This window comes from Sebastes fasciatus, chromosome 19 (assembly GCF_043250625.1).
Source record: "Sebastes fasciatus isolate fSebFas1 chromosome 19, fSebFas1.pri, whole genome shotgun sequence".
NCBI classification, from domain to species: Eukaryota; Metazoa; Chordata; class Actinopteri; order Perciformes; family Sebastidae; genus Sebastes; species Sebastes fasciatus.
Window position 1 is genome coordinate 13,647,067 of NC_133813.1, and position 15,053 is coordinate 13,662,119.

Genomic DNA, 15,053 nt, shown 5'->3' on the forward strand with positions numbered 1-15,053 from the left:
TGTGAGTTAATTTATTTCAGTGATGAACAAGTGATTTTCTTTTTCCTAAATTGAAACCACACTCTTATCTGGCGACATGTGTTTGTGAGTGTGAGTTTGCAAGTATGTAAGTATGCAGCTCAGTGTTTGCGCAGACACGCACATGCACATGCCAGCAGCAATTAAAGTTGATAAATGCTTTTGTTTACAGGAAAGCTCTATAATCTGTCTCACTCTTTATATAGGGAGGTCATAAACACAGCCACATATGTCTGTGCTACACGGGCGTGGGATTAGCGCCGTAGCATGTACACACTTCTGTGTGAGAGCGCTGGTGTGTACTTGTGTGCGCATTAAACGAAATGACTGTGAGGTCAGAGTCAGACACTGGCGGCGTGTTTGCAAGCCACCTCTGTTAAAGTGGCATCAAAACCAAAAAGGCCTTTACAAGTGTTTTTTTATTGAACGGGTTTGTTTTCATTGTTTGTACATTGCAAACCGACCACTTCCACTGACAATGCCACAGGCAGCTCAACAGCTGGTTCGCTGTGGTTGACAAAGGCCACGTCTGAGCCTTCAGGATGTAAATCAGTGTGAGGTGATACATACTGCTGATGAATGAGGTTTGAGGCAGGCAGAGGGGCTTTACCAAGGACAAATTTGAGTGGAAACCGTATGTCGAAACCTGTCCAGGCTCCAACCAAAGCTGGAGGAATTGTGCACGAGTGCACATTTGAGAAATTCTTCTGAAGTCCCTAAAGATAAGTATGCTGCGTAGTTTGAGAAAATCTGCTGCTCGGTCACACAATTCCACTCACAGTCATACTTATATAATACTTGAAAGAGTTTACGCAGCTCTGTGTTTAGATTTTCAAACCCAATTAAAGTTTTATCCCAGGTAAGTTTGATCTGGATCATAAGAACTAACCACCTAAGTGGGCCTGATGTTGTGGAACTGCTGCTAGAGACGAGATGGGAGGTGCTGCGGGGGCTTAAATAGCTTTAATTAGAGCCAGACAAAGACCTCCTTATACATCTATAGTGGTAAGGGATCACAGAGACTTTAACGTCTCTCAGACACAGACAGACACACGCAGTAAGTAATAATTAAAGAAACACGCATGAAAAGACACAAGCACATGCATCCATGGACATAATATGTCAGTCGTTTATTTTATATTTGATGCATTTAGATGATTCTATTGTCTGGACTGACTGAGTAACTTGTTTGTAGTGTTTGTCAATTAATTTCCGCAATGGCGCCGTGGAACGGGGCAGCATTATTAGCTGTAATCCCCGTATGAGTGCAGTGCAGAGCGGCGTCCGTGAGCTAGCCAGTGGGGCACGCTCACATGCACGAACATGCACTAAAAGGCCCGGCAATGTCTACAAAGCACAGAGAAGCTCTGATTACAACACACAGAGGGAGAGTGACTTCATTCTCTGCTCAGGTAGACATCACTTCTCTATATCTTTATATTATAGCAAATACTTGTTTGCTGCGATACTAATGCTCTGGATATTGAATTTATTACTTTTAATAGTGCTAAACACAGAGGCTGATGTGAATGTCATAAACCAAAATGAGATTGACGGTAAGTGCCTGGCAACGACTGAAGTGAATGCGAAGGAACGGGGGAGGCGACATCTAGTGGCTGAATGTTATCAATGTTATCAATAGCATCTTTAACATTACTGTGTTTCGAGGGAAATTATCGTATGCGAGTCATAACCACTAGAACAAATAGGCGTAAATGTCAACATCGTAGTTTACACCAAGCATGATTGGCTGGAATGAGGTCACGTGTGAAGAGATGCGTCAACATAGACCCATATTTTGCTATCTGGAAATGAATAACAGCTCAGACTAAAAACAATTGTATGGTCAAACTATTGTACTTTATGGCTATTTTGGCATTATTGAGATAGGGCAAAATTATCATACAACATCTGGCAATGCTGGCGAGACATTAAACTCAAAACCACAAAGGTCAACCTGCTGGTGGCGCGAGACGAAAAGTCAGGGGATGCTTAGAAATAAGTCAGTCTGAATCTATACATCAGAGAGAAACAGAGGAAGTAAAAGAGAGAGAATTCCTCAAAGAAGGAGGCTATATCTATTTAACTGCCTCGGAGAAAGAGGCCTTTCATTGGTCCAGAATGGGATTCCTATGAAGTGTTGGTGCAGTCTGCTGCAACAGCTCAGCGTGGAGAAGAAAGTCCAGTGGAGCCATGTGTTCTCTGTCTGTTTACAGTGCTTTTATTAGGCATCCTGTGGCACAGCCAGCCTTTTGAAAGGCCGTCTTTATAGGAGCTTTCCTGTTTATGCTCAGGGGTGGGAGGTCAGCACTCGCAGCCCCGTGCTGAATATGGTCAATCTGCCTGCATAGGAAAACTTGTGTGTGAGTATGAGTGTGTCAGCTGGGTGATGGGAGGGATTTAAAGTGATGTGGGAGACTTGCTCGGCAGGTTATTATTGTAACTTTAGAAAATGGTCCAGGACTTCTAGGCTGGAACACACAGATACAGTCCTGTGTGTCCGTCTTTCTGAATCACCGCTCTGCCGAGGGGGTTATTTACTGCCTGTTTGTGTTTGAGCTCTTGTCAACATGTACGTCAGCAGCAGTAGCAAAAAACACAAACAAACACACACGCACGCAGAGGGATACCCACAGTGAAGCTAAATAAAGACACGCTTATTAAAAAGAAGAAAATTCTTAGGGTGGAGCACCAGATAAAAACCCATTTCTAAAGGTTACAAATGGTGTTTGATGTGGCTGGAGGTGTTAGCGAGCGACTTACCCGAGGACCCCTCTTGCCTGCCAGGCCTGGCTTCCCTGGAGGTCCTTGTAGTCCCTGAAGAGAGAGAGAGAGAGAGTATTGAGTGACAGCACACAGATGATCTTATTCAATCCCCTTCGATCATACTCTATGAAAACCATCAGGTCATTAAGACGCAGACAGGCTGCACAGTAGCTGCAGGGTAAAAAACGACACCTTTTCCCTCTGAAGTAACTCCTTCTCAAGGTGATGAGAGTTCAGCCTTATCCATCAGGAAGCTCTAAGCCTGTGTGGCAGGAAACCGTAGAAACAGTAGAAATAACAGGTCATTTCCTGCACCACTCAATGCCCCTGTGTGGCTCTATCGGCCTTGTGCTCATTCGTTTTCTTTTAATCAAAAAAGAGGGAAAAGGTGAAGTGAGGAAAAACAGAGGGCCTGTGGCTGAAAATAGTTACCCGTTAGGGCTCTGGATCCGGATGTAAATGTGTGTTCAAGCCTCTATATGGCATTTTTTTAAAGACACTACAGGCAAAAACATTATTTTTTCATGCACTGGTCAATTTTGAGATTTTAGAAAAAGATATGTGAAGAAATGTGTATTTCAAAAATACACATTTAGGTGTTTATTTTACTACTTTGTCTATTTGCGTCTAAAGATTTCTCCTATATCCAACAACATATAGATAATGCCTCATTTGCACATGTAAACATACAATTTCAGAAAATTTGTAATACACAAAAATAATTAGTTAAATAGTTAAAAAATGACCTAATTCACCGGTAATCTTACAAAATGTAGAGAATTTTACAATCCATATTTTAAAAAAAAACTCCACTTCAGTAGCACTAACATACAACAGAATAAAGATAGGAATTAAACTGTTTTAAGGTTTGTTTATATATATCACTCATATAATCTATAGAACATTTTATTCCTAAAAACATGGCGAAAATGGATTAAGTAATACAGTAATAATACAATACAAAGAGTAATACAAAGAGATATTCCAAATCCCCTCTGTAAAAACCTTTGACTCTAACATGTCAACAAAATGAAGCAAGAATTTTGAACCTGGCTTTATCCAATGTTCAGATTTCTGTTCTGGAAATGTATGCAAATTAGCACATAATTAATAAGTTAGGCCCCATTTGCATATTTAAACATATACTTTCAGAGAACTTGTAATACAAAAAATAATTGTCTTAATGTGAGTAATCAACTGGGGAAGTTTCATGGTGATATAGTTAAATTTTTTACCCTATTCACCTGGGGGTGTCTCTCCTTAAAATGCTTTCTTCACCGTTAATGACTTACAGTATTTTTTACTATGCTGTTAAATCCGATGCCTGAGATAGCATAGATATGAGGATCCAGTAAAAAGACAGTAGCATCTACCATAAAACACAGTTACTGTAGTGTGAAACGTTTATCCTTTCTGTAGTTTCCTCAGCTCATTTTTCACAAGGCTATGAACTTTAAACTTCAAAACAGCTCCAACCTGAGGCTAAAGGTTACTGTGATCGTCTATAGTCGTATATTGTGCGTACGACGTGTCTGTCTGGTGCATCGCTCTGAAGATTATAATTGGCCCCCCCGCTGTCTCTTCCAGGACGACCTCCATGCTTGAGACCACCACCATTGTTTCAGGTGGCGTGCTCTATGGTGGCCTATAAGGACCTGTCAACATCAACACACGCTCCTGTCCATCTTCACACGTCCGCCCCCTCCTTCCTTTACACTTGTTTGTTTGTTTATTCCTTTCTGTCTTCTCCTCTTTACACCTGTCCATCTTCCACATGTTTCTTTCTTTCTGAGAGAATGTTTGTTGACTGCTCTCTAGCCGGGGACGTAGCAGCAGTCTCACCAAATTCCCACATCGGTAAGCATTTTCCAATCACCACAATTCAGACACAGTGTGATGGCAAAGGCTGTTTGCAGTTATGAGTTATTTTAGATTTGCTGACTGTGACTGTGAGGAAATTAGAACATAATTTGTGCCATCTGACAACCAAATCTGAATTATGTACTCAATAGAGTGCTATAGGAATGAGTCCTAAAACCCAGAAATGAGTTAGCATTTTAGCACTTCCGGTTCCCTCGTCTGGAAGTCAATGGGTTGTTTGAATGGGTTTTTAGTTAGATCTAGGTCTGTGGTTAACACAAGCTGAAGAGATTTTAACGTTTTGTTCTATACGACATAAAATACATCAATAAATACCTCACTTGTGAATTTTGAAGTCTTTATGTGTCTTAAAAAAAGTTGCTAACAAGTGGCTAAATGAGACTACTAAACGTCATCACACCGACTCGTCTGCCTTTACAGCCTCGTTGTGTATACGTGAGTTAATGCAACCGTGGTGATGTTGTTTCGAAGTTTAAAGGAACAGTGTGTAGGATCTTGCGGTGAAGTTGCAGATTATAACTGTGCAAAGTGTGTAGGATTGCTGCGATGGCCAACGCAAAAACGTAAATGGCGCTATCTAGAGCCAGTTGTAGAGTGCGTAGAGTGTGTGTAGTGAAGGAAGTGAATGGTGAAGCAAGAGAGAGAGAGTGGCAGCGATGGCAGCGAGTAACGTTATCGACTCCGGCCCAAACAGGAAAAGTTAACAGTGTTTGGTTTGTCCGTTCTGGGCTACCATAGAAACATGACGGTGCAACATGGCGGACTCTGCCAGTAGATCCCCCTAATTGTTACACACTGGTCCTTTAAAAAATATTACTTGAATTTACTTGTTTGGCTTTCATTGCACAATTCTAATTCAAAACTACACAGTGCGAATTTGCAAACTACCCTATAATCCTTTTTTTCTGTGCCATAATTTCAAAGTAAACTGCTTAAACATTGTTATTGTGGCAACATGTAAGTCAAGCAGCTTGCAGGTAGAAGTTAACTGAATACAGAAGCCCAGTTATGAAAGTTATACGAGTAAATCAAAAATGATTCACAGCCAGTGCAGCTCCAAATTAAAAACTAATCAGATTAAAACTCAGCAATCAGATAAAACTCCAGAACAGATAAATCACATTCAGGTGTGCAGTGCTAGTAGAACAGATTTTTAAAGCAGCAGTGAGGAGCTTCAGATGGGGAACTGTGCCATATCTGTTCCTGCACTGGATGTTTCTCCTGGCTGAATCTGCACAGTGGAAACAAGAGTCCTCCTATAAACACGGTTCTATTGTGTCTGTCAGTAGAAGACTCTTAATGCCTTAGGCCGCAACAGTGATGAATGATAAAGCTGTTGGCTGAAACCTCAATGAATGTGATGCTTTCCATTGGACTTTTATACAAAATGTGTGTGTATGTATAAGAAATAGAGTGTGTGTGTACAAGACTGTGCTGTGTGTTTATGAAATCCAAACTGTGTTGAAAAGGAAGCGTGATTGGGTTCATTTGGGATCTCCCGAGGCACTACATAGCAACACACACACACGCATATGTGTACAAATACACACACACACACTCTTTGACAGGAAGCACCTGTTTAATCCCTAATATATACTCAGAATAAATCCACATGTGAGTGTGAATATGTGATCCTGTCACATGACTTTAAATCAGAGACCAGACAAAACATGCACACGCTACAGTTTTCTATGGTTGGACGTGTCATTTAACAAATATTTGGCATAAAATGACTAAAGTTTTTTGGCCTTTTGCGTAGTATCTCAACACTTAAAAGACAGTCTTTCAGTAAATGATCTCCCTTAACCTCCTTTCTACACTCTCTTCTCTGTGGTATATTACAGCACTTCATATTGAGATTGCAGGTAGTGCTTTCTAAATGGCATTAATTTGGTTCAATGTAATGCCAAGTTTGGTGTGTGGACATCAGGATAGATGCAAATTAGCCAACTCTTGACACGCCGCACTCTGCAATCTACAGTGGCAAATTGTAGACCACTACACTGAATGAGCAAGGCACACGTATCAAACACACAGGCCCTGCTCACACCTTACACTGAAATGACTCAATCACAAGCTTTAAATACAAGTGCAAACACACCCTGAACGTGCTGAGGAGACACTGAGGTCGGATTACTCAGGCCACATTTGGAACTGTGTAGACACTTATGTAAAGCTTATAACATGACAAAACTCCCAAACTCCATATCTGCTACTGAGCAGTTAACAAAGTCTTTTTCTCCGCTTGTTTTAGGGCCCAGACCCAGTCTGTTAATACAAAATTTAGGTTATTACAATAAAAATGGTTAATACAAACTTATATTACAACTAGCAGATTAAGTAAAAGTTCCCTAACGCTCCAGATTTTTGTGTAGAGAACATTAATTCATTGTTTATGGGAGTGTACAAAGCTAGTGTGGTTGAATGTATAAGCCTTATAATTGGAAAGGAAATTCCTTTACGAGCCAAACTTTGTGTACTGGGAATATACCCTGAAGACTTATGGAGCCTCTATATGGAGTTTTTTGGAAACTTATGAACGATTTGAAACTGTCTGGAAACTATGCACTACTGTGATTATGTTTGTTTTTTAATATTGTTTTTGTTAATGTTTAATGTGTCAAATTCAATAAAGAAAAAGGAAAAAAGGAAAAAGAAAAAGAAAATGGACATGCCTGCCTCAGTGTTCCCCCTCCTTGTGATATACTAGCCTACCTTTGCGCGCTGCAATGGGAAACTGAATGATGGTGTTTACTGACTGCTTTGACCCTTGACCTTGCTTTGAAAGAGGGCCATGAGACCTCCACTAGCCCTCTATGACAGAGGAATCTGGTGCAGAGACGGCAAGGCGTCAGACCTGACACGTCACACCCAGCCTGGAGGGTTCAGAGCACAGAGGAAGGAGGAAAAGAAGGGAGAAGTAGGATTTCTAACCTGTGTGGGAAAGGAGATAGAGCCACATTAACCTACATATCTCTGTGGGCTCTTATTTCCAGCCCCAGAGCACGAGAATCAAACCTGGTCTTTCACTGGTGACAAAGAACAGCACAGACTGGGATCCTAATGGAGCGTACTTCACCCCCTTTCACCACTTTACTAACATAAACCATCAACTGCCAGCATAAACAGCCCAGACATAGACTGCATCTTTCTTCATCTTGATGTTGCAGAAGTTCTGCAGCCAGGCTAATGACCAGAGTCAAAAAAGGGACCATACCGTGCCACATAGGGGTGGGACAAAAAACAAATTGATTCACCAATTGTTTCTTACGATTTTGAAATAGATTTTTTAATGCCAGGATCAATATATTTGCTTCATTTGAGTCTATGCGGAGGTAGAAAGAAGCTTTTATTGTTGTAGTCTGAGTAACGTCCGATCCGTTCCGTATCCGTCAACCAAAACAAACCGCAGTGAGCCGAAACTAGAAGTAGAAAACGTGGATACGACCTGCACCCTCACATGTTAAATCCAAAGTGGTAAACACTACACATACAGTAAAGTATGGAAATACTTTGGGTTTCACACATTGCAGGAAAATCAGAGCTAGAAATCACGGCTAAAGCTGCATGCTAACTCTGTCATGGACAGGAAACGTTATCGTATCGCGGTAACGTGTGGTTGAGCCGGCTGTCACTCTCATCTCCGTGGTCAAATGGGCCGACGCTACAACTGTAGAGCCCCCATATACTGACATTTATGTTGAATGCATTCAAACGGCCCCGATGGAGCTGACCATGGATGTATAAAGAGAACGGAGCTGACTACATCCGGTTTTCAAAATAAGGTGTTAACAAAGGGAAGTGTTTATACAAAATTCATAAATGGAAATAAGATTGATTGGATTATATTAACCAGAAGTATTCCTCATAAATTAAAAAGAAAATATCACTAATTTGTGAGGGAATTTTCTTTATTCTTTAATTTTTGGGTTGCTGGAAAAATATTAATAAATAATGCCAGACAATGACTGATATATTTGACTTCTGGACATCTCTGATTATATACATGCTCAAAATCAAACATTTTGAAGTTAACAAAAATCTCAATAAATCGTAATATCGAATCACAATACTTAAAAATCGCAAAGATATCGAATCGGTAAAGTATCATGATAGTATGGAATCGGGAGATAAATATATTGCCCCAGCCCTATTGCTACACTGGCACCATGTCAGCTTGAAAAACAACTTGATGATGCTCTTTCACTATCTGTATATTCCTGTTTCCTTGTAAAGTCATCCATAGCTTGGGCCCCTTTTTATTGCTATGCTTTTGTGTTCCTCCCCCAGTTCACCAGGCACATTACATCCTTAAAGCATGTAGCGAGTGCTCAAGCACACATGTATGCATCTGTTGTAAATTTACTTCATTTGCCTTTTTTGTGGTGCACACACACACACAAACAACAGAGCAGAAGTGCTTACCGATGGGCCTGCATCTCCTTTCTGTCCTATAGGTCCAGCCAGCAGGGAGAACTGAGTCGGTGGCACCTCCCAGCTCTGGAAGCCATCAGTAGCAGGTGGTGTTACTGGGGTGGTGGAAGGTCTGGTTGGTCGCGGGGTGACTGTAGCCTTGGTGGTTTTGGCTTGCTTTGTTGGTTTGATGACCTGTTTGGAGACTGGCTTGGAGGTTTTAGCAGTTGTAGTTTTGGAGACGGTTGATTTTGAAGGGTTGACTTTGGACACCGTTGGTTTCGAAGGGACAACTTTGACAGAATTTGTTTTGGGTTTGGACGGAGTGGCTTTGGATGGCGTAACTTTAGGCTTGGGGGGTGTTTTCTTGGCTGTGGTGGGTTGTGGTTTCTTTGGGACTGCGCCTTGTTCTAATATGGCGGAGTCAGGCTTTGTCTTGGAGGGTTTGGTGCTGGTAGTGGCTGGAATAGTAGCTCTCTTCTTGCTGTCTGCCTTTTTGGTGGTGTTTTGAGGAGTGGGCTTTGGGGGAGTGGGTTTGGAGGGTTTCTGATTTGACGGTTTAGAGGTGGTGGGTCTTGGGTTTGGTGGTTTTGTCGGGGGTACTCTTGTCCTGAGTGGTGCGGTGACAGTTTCAGTCCCGGCCCTGGGAGGCGGGGAGGCCAAACCAAGCTGGACTGTGACTGGCATCACAGTTACCAGAGGGGATGTAGGAACGGGCCCAGGGCTGGGCTTTATTGTTTGGCTGGGGGCCACATATCTGACAGCCGAGGCAGCAGCGGCGACACTCTTGGCAAGGCTCCCTGTGGTCCTCCTGGGCGTTTCCGGGCCACCACGTTTTGGGGTGGCGGCGGTAGCTGTGGAGTTTGTTTCTCGTGGTAGGATAGGCAACAAGGGAGGAAGGTTAGGCCTGTATGTGTCAGCTTCCCTGCACTGTTTCTTAATGTAACTGCAGTAGTTGTGAGCTGCCTGTGCAGAAGGGACCAGGTCAAACTGGCAGATGGCTCCTTCAAATTGTGCCGAGGCTTGCTGCTGGCTTGACCGCCCCAGCAGGAAGGAGCCCTGGAGCTCCGGAGCCAGTCCCTCCTCACCGTCCCACCCAAAGTCTGCATGAACACTCTGCTCTCCGCAGGAGGCATATAGAGTCACTCTCTGTCCATTAATTCCCACCGCCAGCTGGTGCCACTGACCATCATGGGGCTCGTAGGGCAGTACCACCGAGGTGTTCGGTCCCGTGTGGAGGACCAGGTTGCCCGGTGCAAGCTGCAGACCGAGAAGGAGCTTCTTGCGGCCTGAGAGCAGGGTGAAGAGGAAAGCACTGTTGACACGGTGTGAGCGCACACTCAGGACCAGTGCCAGGTTGGGCCAGATGGCCGCCGGGATGACTGAGCGCAGTGGGGTTTCGATGTGCGCCCGCTGGTTGAGGATGATCCCCGATCTGAATGGAATGACCCCCGCTGGCACCGAGCGCGACGCTTTCTCTCCCTTGAGCCCCAACTTTTGGAGGATGTCCACATCTGGATAAAAGGGAGAGTGGTGTTAGAGGTGCAAATGATAATGACATGCTTCTTTATGAAGGTTACACACACCAGCAGGTAGACAAAAGTGAAAATGAAAGCCTATTATTATGTACTCTCTTTAGTACCTGGCAAGTATATTTTACAATACATTTTAAGTTTGAAGACTTAACAATATCCTTCTGGTCACATCTGGTTCGTTGATCCTTAAATCATTCTTTTTATATTTCATTATAAGTCTGTCTATAATGAAACACAGTCTATATGTTCTGTAACCTCACTATAGAGAGGTGAAATATTTCCTGCCATAATCAGGAACATGGTACTGTACATCCTCTTATATTTGCCTCTATGAAAAATAAAACATGGCTACATGCATAAATGCCAAGGGGTTAGCTAGTAAGTTTAGTATTTAAAAAAATCAAACATCACACAAAGCAACAGTAAGACAATTGGCAGGACACAGGCTAGTAATGAGTTTCCCTCTGAGCAACTTGTCTAATAAAAAAATGTTTGCTATTGTATGTGCCCAAACTGTGTTGTCCTTAAACACAACACTCATCACACTTCAGTAAAATCATCCACGCAACTGGGAGTGAAACACAGTGGGAAATGGGCAGAATACTAGCCTCAGTTTTGTAGATATACACACGTAGGCAAAATTGTTGGTACCCTTCCGTTAAAGAAAGAAAAACCCACAATGGTCACTGAAATAACTTGAAACTGACAAAAGTAATAATAAATAAAAATTCATTGAAAATTAACTAATGAAAATCAGCTATTGTTTTTGAATTGTGGTTCAACAGAATCATTTTAAAAAACAAACTAATGAAACTGGCCTGGACAAAAATGATGCGTAGCAACACTCACGAACACGGCGACTTGAGCAAAAAACTAGGGCTGTCAATTGATTCAAATATTTAATCGCAAATCGCAAATGACTCACATTTTTTATCTGTTCAAAATGTACCATAAAGGTTGATTTGTCAAGTACCAATATATTCCTTAGGTTTTCTAGTTTCATATGATGTTAGTATCTTCACTGCAGGGTGAAGAGATGGGAAAAAAAGATGGTTGAAGCAAAAAATGAAATACAAAGAATAACAAACTCACTGGGTTTTGAGGTCACCAAACTGCTTCTGTAGGCTGTCTAGTGCAAAACAGATGACTATATATATAGGTACACAAAGACATAAATCTAGGCTGATGATAGGGGAGGACGGAGTGACCTTGGATGGCTGCTCCCTGAGTGGGTAGTTGCTGCTCAGAGTGGCCTTTGTTTCAAATGTCAGCGGTTTGCCGCCTCACGCTTCTCCCCAATATGGCGAGTTGTGGCACCGTTTTGACCATATGACTCTTGTGAAGCATAAAACAGCTTTAAGCATGCCCACAACAGATGGCCTGAGAATGTAGCATGTTTGGCCTACACATTCTTGAAGGAGCTGCACCCCAAAATGTTAAGTCTAATGTGGTCGTGTTTAACACCTCCAAAGGGTAACAAAGAGTAATTTGAAGTTTCAGAGTCAAACCAAAATACTGTGGTTCCAATTTTATGACCCTTACCTAATTTTGCCTTCCTGCCATGCTGTTCTATAACTTTAAATAATTTTTACATTTTTATGGAGGCAGAAAATAAATGAAATATGAACATGACTACTCTGACTAGCACTTGAAACACTTATAAAGTGAAGCAATAGCTACTTAAACAAGAATAATGTCCAGCTTATGATGCACCTTGGGATTTTTTCTACCGATGCGGAGTCCTAAAACGAGTTGGCATTTTAGTACTTGCGGTTCCCTCGTCTGGAGGTCAATGGGTTTTTAGTTAGATGCCTGAAATAAGGTCTGTGGTTAACACAGGCTGAAGAGAATTTAACGTTTTGTTCTACGACATAAAATACGTCAGTAAATATCCCCATTCGTGAATTTTGAAGCCTTTATGTGTCTTAAAAACAGGCAGTGAATAAATGAGACTACTAAACGTCGTCACTCCGACTCGTCCTCCTTCACAGCCTCATTGTTTATACTCACGTTCATGCAATCTTGGTGTAGTTCGTTTATAGCCTAACGTTAGCTTTTTACTTCTGCCGATTGCATTCACACTTGTGGTGTTCATTTGTGAAGATTATCTTGCTGAACAAAAGGTGTAAGTATCATAAATGTTTGTTTGCCACAGAGCTTATTTTCTGCAATAATCCAAAACCCAATGGAACAATCCCATTGGCTTTTAGTCGAGGGAACCAGGTCGATGGTAACTTCCTGGTTGGCCTACAAAAATATGTCATCCCTGCAGCACTCTATTTCCAATAACCAACCCCTTTGTCCCCATGGTCATGTGACTTTGTGTTCACCCTGTGCTGATGGAAACATGACGGCTGGTGGAGGTAATTGTGAAGGGAGCTCAGTGGATGCCAAACAGCCAGTACCAGGAACGCACAATCAGGCTAAAGGCCCTTATCCTCTCTTAGTAACCATTAGGCCATTCTCTCCCCTAAAGGGGAAAACAGAGACAGTGGGATACTGCACTAATATGTGTTTGTGAATTTTGAGGTACAAGGGACACAGTTCAGGTTCTAAATATACATTTGGCAGGGAAAATTATATAATTTCCACACCAATTAGCACATCTGAGCGCTCGCTGTACTGTGTGTTAAAGTATATGTGCCGTTTGCTTCACTGATATCAAGGCACGGCCTCTTTGTCTATAAGTCTATAGGGGATTAATGAGCCAAAGGGCATCGGCATCATCAGAAAACCGCCCCTCTTCCCAGCTCCTCTCATCAATAGAGCCCGTTTGGAAACTCAGAACATGACCACAGTAACCACAAGTGAGTGCAGCATCTCTCTGCCTGGAGGAAGAATACAGTTTCCAGCGTTTACCGCCAGCTTTGACTCTCTATTCAGCGGTTCAGTCTCAGGGGTCCCTTCGCTCGTTCTCCATATGACCTGTGATCTCAGACCCAGGCCTCTCAACATCTTTATTGTCTCTGGGCTCACTCTGACCTGTGGTCACCGGGCCTTGTCTAATGGGGACATATGTATAGAAGCATGTGAAAAGATAGAAACATGGGCCCCCAATGTTGATGACATGACTGAAAGGATGAGGGGAAAGACAGATGGGATGTCCTAACAGTTGCTGTACTGGTAAGCCATTGAGAGAAAGGACTTCAATGAGATGTTTGTTTTTCTATAATATGAGGCTTGCTTCATTAGACCACTGAAGGGGGCTCAGGATTTGGAAATATATAATTGCACGGAAAGTTTTTGTAAAAAAAAAGAGCGGGAATTTTATCCCTGGTAGTAGTGGTAGCGATCAAGGAATTAGACCTGAGGGAGGAAGCTGCTCTGAACGCTATGTTTTTTGCAGAGAGTTCTCACATGTATCATGTCAAACACAAGCTCTGATCTGTCTAGTCTGGAATTATTGAGTGCTAATGCATACCAGGTTTTAACCAGCGGACAACCTGCGGGATCTGAAAAGTGAAGCCAATGCTGAAGTGCCTTAAACTTGCATTCTTTCTAATAGCCAGCAGGGGGCGACTCCTCTGGTTGCTTAAAGAAGTCTGATTGTATAGAAGTCTATGAGAAAATGACCCTACTTCTCACTTGATTTACTACCTCAGTAAAGATTGTAAACACGAGTTTATGGTCTCAATCGCTAGTTTGAAGTCTTCTTCAATACAGCATGATGTTCACCAGCAACAAAGCTACGCTTTCGCCATTTTGGACTGAAAGCGACTACCGAACGCCAATAAAATGTCCGCCTAAAAAGTGCCGTTCAAAAGTAAAACTAAATTATTTCTATTCTATTGTCATTTTCTACTGAAATGGCCTGTGTTGAACAATAAAATATTATAAATATAATAAGCCAAAATGCCAAACTCAAGGTTTCAAAACGGCAGTCCACAAACCAATGGGTGACTTCACAGTTACTACGTCTACTTCTTAATATACAGTCTATGATTTTAACACATTTTGAATATGACTTCATAGAACATTGTACTCAATCACATCGTTTTTTTGCACAGTGAAAAGTGAGACAAATGTAGACTCCTATACCGCCACTTCTTTATGGTCTTTCCATGCTCGGTATAGGGCTGTAAGATTTTCCTTGCCTCAAAACATTAGGGCTTTATAAAAGAGCCAGAGGAAACAAGACCTACATGGGATTTACAGTAGTATAGTGTATACCCATCCACACAGTGAGTTCTCCTCTCTGTGTGGTCTCTTCAGCAGTAAAGGACAACAGGACTTGGCAGTGAGGCAGGGGGGGTGCATTACATGTATCTATTCTGTATGTAGACTCCTGTCTCCAAGCTTCTTTATTTAAATACCACTTGTACTATTACTGGGGCATGCATCAACCATGTGGTTTTACATATACAGTATACTGTATGGATGCAAACACACACACAGATACAGACTTGTGTTTAACACATGGCTGGAGTTCATTGCCTCCCT

The 15,053-nt window shown here is 42.1% G+C and overlaps 1 protein-coding gene across 1 annotated transcript in view; it reads right to left on the reverse strand.

The window, feature by feature from the left end:
- col27a1a (collagen, type XXVII, alpha 1a) overlaps positions 1-15,053 on the reverse strand; it is an 81,627-nt gene that overhangs the window by 59,788 nt on the left and 6,786 nt on the right. The window contains exons 3-4 of the mRNA XM_074616816.1: positions 9,091-10,592; positions 2,782-2,835 (exon numbers count right to left, since the gene is read on the reverse strand). Coding sequence (XP_074472917.1) covers positions 2,782-2,835; positions 9,091-10,592 — 1,556 coding nt within the window. The remainder of the gene's footprint in view (positions 1-2,781; positions 2,836-9,090; positions 10,593-15,053) is intronic.